Consider the following 6,035-nt stretch of genomic DNA (forward strand, 5'->3'; position numbering starts at 1 on the left):
AGGATATGGCCCAATGCAGAAAGGAAAGCTCTCTGCACCTTTCCAACACTCTTAGCTGACCTCCTCTCATTTCTCCTTTCCAGCAACCCAGGAAGGTGGGGATCTTGGTCCCCATGTGGCAAATGAGGAGACTTGGACACAGGAAGGAGACCGGAGGTCCCTAAACTTAGAAATTTCACATGTATCTGGAGGACCCACACTGGGTTGTCAACTCCTGCTAACACAAGATGCTATCGTCACCAACATTTCATAAAGAGAAGATCCTTTTAATACCAAAAAGGGGATAAAGGCCATAACTGCAGAATACAAGAACCTCCTTTAAGTTGAACAAATAGAGCTTTTTGTTTTCCTCCTTTCTCTCACAGGTAGAAGCCCAGTGAATGGAAACTCTTCACGGACCAGCATCGGAAGCTGTGCTCCTGGCTCCCACCTGTCTTCCTCCACCTGCAGGCAAGTCACCTGCCAAGTCCTACCTATCCTAACTGCTGTGGCTTCTGGAATCCCCCCAGGCCCCTCCACTTGTGCTGCTCCTGACCTCCTCCAAGCCCTTAGTTCCCTCTGGCCTGGATTCTGCAGGTGACAAACTGCTTAGAGCAAGGACAGTCACATCTTCTGGCCACAGGAGGCGGGGAAGGACCTCGCTGCCTCACAAGTGTGTGTTTTGTCCATTAAGTTTGAGCTGAATTCAAGACCCAAGCCTGGAGGCTCAGGTGACGCATTCTGGCTGAAAACTGGACCCCAATGCCATAGCCTCAGTCTCCCTCTCTCTCTCTCTCTCTCTCTCTCTCTCTCTCTCTCTGCTTTTCACCTATGAGGAGAGAGGGAAACTGCTTGGGAGAGGCAAGGGGCTGCCTTTTCCCTCTGATAATAAGAGCAGGGCAATAGGGAGATCCCCATGTAGTCTTCCCCAACCCTATTCCCCTTCTCCTCACCCCAGAAGCAACTGCTCTCATGGATGTGTGGTGTGTCCAGTCCCTACTTTAAACTTCTAGGACAAATAGCTGTATCCAAAACAACATGGTATTGTTTTGTGTGTGTGTTTTTTCTAATTTACCTAAGTGGTGTCAAACTATACACAGTATTCCCTAACTTGCCTCTTCCACCATTGGTCATTGGCTTTTCTAGATGTGTCCATGTTAAAATATATAGCTTTTAGTTCATTTGTTTTTAACTGTGTGAATATATCATTGTTTATCCATTAGAAAGCAACTGAAGGCAGTGTGAGGAGTGGTAAAAGGAGAGTCAGACAGCTGTGGGTTCAATCGTAGCACCTACCCTTGCTTGTTATGTCTGGCGAAGGCCTTTCCCCTTTCTGGATTAGCCATGGGGATGCCGCCCACCCCCCGCCCCTACAAGGGACTTGTGTGGTTGGAATGAAGCAGTGTCAGAGAAAACGCCTAAAGCAACACCCAGCACACAGCAAGTTCATTACTAGCAGTTCCCTTTCCTTGCCCCTGTTGCTTAGCAGGGAGGGGCAATAGTAAAGGACTAGAATTAGTGTGATGGATTGCTTTCAAATATTTTCATTTTTTAAGAAGGTTCATCTCCTTTATAGAGTCAACACGTTTAGCTATCCAGTCCACAATCGTGTGAGAGCAACTCCAGCCCAGGACGGATGAGCAGCAGTTCTTACCCCTGCCCTTGCCAGCTGCCCTGCTTCTCCTTCAGACCTCTCCCCTCAAAGCACCTGCTCCTGCCCTTCCCTCGGCCCCAGGCTTTCTGGTCCCAGGCTTGTGTTCAACTCCCAGAGCAGCTTCGCCGGGCCAGCGGGATGTTGGGGTAGGAACCCCGTGGCCTTGGGTCTAGGGAGTTCTGGTATAGATCACCCCTTGGAAGAGGTTGCTGCCGAAAACCGCGTGAAACCCTGACTTCCTCTGTGTAGCGCAGGTTCCCGACCACAAGCACCAAAGCAGAGGGGCAGGCAGCACACGGCCAGGCAGCCAGAGTACCAGCCCAGCCATGGTCCCCGAGGTAAGTGCCGCTGTCCAGCCAGGCCAGACCACAGCTCCAAGTGGAGAGCCTAGGACACTAGGGGAACGTCAGGACTGGCCCACAAGCCAGGGCCACCAGAGGGTTGGGTGAATAGGTAGAGAATGCAGGGGTTGTGTAGAAGGAGCACTCTGGACTCCGGGAGCACTCCGGGAATTGGGAAACCACCTTGGCCACTGACTTGTGAATGACCACAGGCGAGACCCCTCCCCTTTCTGGCTTTGGTGCCTCATCTGCGAAACGCATGAGGTTGAGGCTCACCCCTCACGGTCCCCAAGGCTCCCTTCAGCTCTGACTTGGAACTTTGATCTTCCATGCCGGACTGAATTGGCCCCTGGGAGGCCCTCAGCTATGGGGTGGTTTGCAGGGGAAGGGGGTAAGGAATGTTTCTAATAGAGCTTGCTGGGCAAGTCCCCGGCGGGTGGCAGGCTTCAGTGTAGGGGAGGGGAAGGACAGGGGCAGAAAGCATGTGTTTGGGGGCTGCAGTGATTTGTAGAGGGGCCCCATGGGGTGGGGGGCAGGAAGTTGGAGTCCCCAGACAAGGGCTGAGGAGGGAAGAGGAGGGCCAGTGACTAGGAGAGGGGACGGCGAATAGGCGCCAGGGGACGAAGGTGGTGGAACTAGGCGTGGCCAGGACACTGAGGACCATAAGCCATGAAGGAAGGGCAAGGAGAGAGGAGAGGGCGCCGGGAGGGCTCTGGGCACAAGATGGAAGCTCTCCCTCCAGTCCACAGTCCCTGGGCCGATGGGATGACCCAGAAGGGAGAGAGAGAAGCAGCCTTCGAGAAGGGAAGTTACCAGCCCAGCACCCAGGGCGGGCACCTGGAGCTCAGAGGGCGTGGTTTAAGAAGAAAGGCAGGACAGTTACAGGGTACAGCCCAGGCCTCCGGGCCTGCCTTACAGAGGAGTTGCTTCGAGAAAGCCTCCTCAGACTAAATCTTGAAGGAGTGATGTTTTTTAATTGAAGTATAGTTGATTTACAATGTTTCAGGTGTACAGCAAAGTGATTCAGTTATGCTTACATATATATCTATTCTTTTTCAGATTCTTTTCCATTATAGATAACCTACAAGATATTGAATATAGTTCCCTGTGCCCTACAATAGGCCCTTGCTGTTTATCTATTTTACATGTCGTAGTGTGTATCTGTTAATCTCAAATTCCTAATCGAAGGAGTGACTTTTAAGGCCTTCACAGGCTCTGTGCCCTCCCTCCCTCCACAGATGAGTGAACGCCAAGAGTTCCAAGTCTCGGAGCTTGACTTCCTCCTGGAAAACTCTTCCTATGACTACGGAGAAAACGACAGTGACCCCTGCTGTGCCTCCCCACCCTGCCCGCAGGACTTCAGCCTCAACTTCGACCGGGCCTTCCTGCCCGTCCTCTACAGCCTCCTCTTCATGCTGGGGCTGCTGGGCAATGGCGCCGTGGCGGCCGTGCTGCTGAGCCAGCGGGCGGTCCTGAGCAGCACCGACACCTTCCTGCTGCACTTGGCCGTGGCTGACGCACTGCTGGTGCTGACGCTCCCGCTCTGGGCGGTGGACGCAGCCGTCGAGTGGGTCTTCGGCTCTGGCCTCTGCAAAGTGGCGGGTGCCCTCTTCAACATCAACTTCTACGCAGGGGCCCTCCTGCTGGCCTGCATCAGCTTCGATCGGTACCTGAGCATCGTGCACGCCACCCAGCTCTACCGCCGGGGTCCCCCGACCCGCGTGGCCATCACCTGTGTGGCGGTCTGGGGGCTCTGTCTGCTCTTTGCACTCCCGGACTTCATCTTCCTGTCCGCCCACCACGACAAGCGCCTCAACGCCACCCACTGCCAGTACAGCTTCCCGCAGGTGGGCCGCACGGCCCTGCGCATTCTGCAGCTGGTCGCCGGTTTCCTGCTGCCGCTGCTGGTCATGGCCTATTGCTATGCCCGCATCCTGGCTGTGCTGCTGGTCTCCAGGGGCCAGCGGCGGCTCAGAGCCATGAGGCTGGTGGTGGTGGTGGTGGTGGCCTTTGCCCTCTGCTGGACCCCCTACCACCTGGTGGTGCTGGTGGACACCCTCATGGAGCTGGGGGCCGTGGCCCGCAACTGTGGCCGAGAAAGCAGTGTGGACGTGGCCAAGTCAGTCACATCGGGCATGGGCTACATGCACTGCTGCCTCAACCCTCTGCTCTATGCCTTTGTGGGTGTCAAGTTCCGAGAGCGGATGTGGATGCTACTCATGCGCCTGGGCTGCCCCAACCAGAGGGGCCACCAGCGGCAGCCTCCGGCTTCCCGCCGGGATTCATCCTGGTCTGAGACCACAGAGGCCTCCTACTCAGGCTTGTGAGGCTTGGGATGGGGGATCCCCCTTTCCCACGCAGCCCAACTCCCCCATTCCAGGCTCCTCCCTCGCTCACTCCCCAGACACACACTCCTTGGAGTCCCCGATGGCCCTGGTACTGCCGGGTCTCCCAGGGAGCCGCCCTCCTGGCTCTGGGGGCTGCCCCATCACTGCTCCTTAGCTGCACAGCCCCCATCCCGCCGCTTCAGAGGTGGCTGCCTTCAGGCCCTTCTTACCTTGGCCGCTCGGAACCCCACCACCCTCCTAATTCAGTAACTAGGCCTCAGCCTTCCCCGTATGCAGGGAGCATGAGGCAAACAGCATAATGGCAGCGGCCTTGGCCGGGCCTCCTGTTCCGCAGTGACTATGGCTGTGGTTCCCGAGACCTCTGTGTTTGCTCACTTTGATTTTTATGTCTAAAACTCTGCTTCAAACTTTTCAATAAACAAGCTAATCAGGACCAGGGTGTGTTAGTGCATCATTGCAGCCAGCCCTGCCCAGGCTCTGGGGATGCACTTCCTGCTTCTCCTTGTCTGGCCCTGGTCTGTGCCAAACAATGCTGCCTCTGTCTCTGTCTCCCCTCCTCTCTGCCCTCCTGGGCACACCTGTCCCTCACAGGGAAGCACCCAGGGACATGGGTGCAGGGTAGGCAGTTAGCCAACCCGCTGGCTAGACACTGTCTAGGCATAATTTGGGGAAGGGGCCTTCAGACATAAATAAGACATAGTCCCTGCACTACAGAAGCTTAGGCCAGCAAGGAAAATGTATAGGTGACAATACCAAGCAGTCTATGCCACGAGGCAAATGTGCAGCACATGTTCAGAGCACTGCGGCTGGAGCCATTTGGGAAGCCTTCTTGAAGACAGAGAAATGAGTAAGAACTTAAGGGGCAAGTAGTATTTCCAAGGGCAAAGAGAAGGAAAGATGGTATTTCCAGGCAGATGGGAGGGCAGCAGCAAAGGCGGGAAGGCTGGAAACAGCAATGCTTATTGGAGGAATGATAACTGGTCCCAACTGGCTAGAATTAAGGGTTCAGGTAGAGAAAGGGTGTAAAAGACTGAACGTTAAGTTTGGGATCAGGTGAGGGTATCATAGGTTACAAGGCTGTAGTGGTTATTCATGTTAGAGGTGACGCAGGCTCTTACTAAGGAGATACAAGTAGGACTGGAAAAAAAGGAGATCGGACGACTTGGCAGTCATTAGCACATAGGCCACCTGGAGGCATGTGTGGGCTGCAGGGAGCATCTTCCCATGGCTATAGCTGGGGTGGAAGTGAGTGGGGGAAGTGACCAGGGCTACTGAGGTAAGGCAGAGGGCTGGACCCTCCCTTTGCAGGGGTGGAACCACTGCATTGTCAGTTCTCCCTAATGAAGTCAGCAATGGGCCATGATCCAGTTTCACAGGCCAGCTGGGCTTTGCTAAGATTGCAGATGTGGCTGGAGGTGGGACTGGAGAAGAGGGACCCAAGGATTTAGCTGCGGGAGCGCGTACCACCCTGTGTACATACCCGATCCCATCTATACTTGTGCTTAGGCTTCAGTTTGTGGCCACTGAAAGAACACTCTCAGCATCTGCAAAATGAAGGAAAGATGGAAGGCAGATGACAGAATAACACATCCTGCCTATAAAAAAGTATCAGTGATGCTAGACTAGTAAAGATGTTTGAGGCAGGCTGAATAACAAGTCCCGAAATGTCCACACTCTAATCCCTAGAACTTGTGAATATGTTAATGTTACCTC

The 6,035-nt window shown here is 54.5% G+C and overlaps 1 protein-coding gene across 1 annotated transcript; it reads left to right on the top strand.

Moving 5' to 3' along the window:
- The first annotated feature begins 1,959 nt into the window (after window positions 1-1,959).
- Window positions 1,960-4,634, top strand: CXCR3 (C-X-C motif chemokine receptor 3). Its single transcript, XM_060002042.1, has 2 exons — window positions 1,960-1,971; window positions 3,129-4,634. Exons 1-2 carry the CDS (start codon window positions 1,960-1,962, stop codon window positions 4,299-4,301), a joined length of 1,185 nt encoding a protein of 394 aa, XP_059858025.1. The 3' UTR covers window positions 4,302-4,634.
- Window positions 4,635-6,035: the final 1,401 nt, after the last annotated feature.

The sequence above is a fragment of the Delphinus delphis genome, chromosome X (genome assembly GCF_949987515.2).
Source record: "Delphinus delphis chromosome X, mDelDel1.2, whole genome shotgun sequence".
NCBI lineage: Eukaryota > Metazoa > Chordata > Mammalia > Artiodactyla > Delphinidae > Delphinus > Delphinus delphis.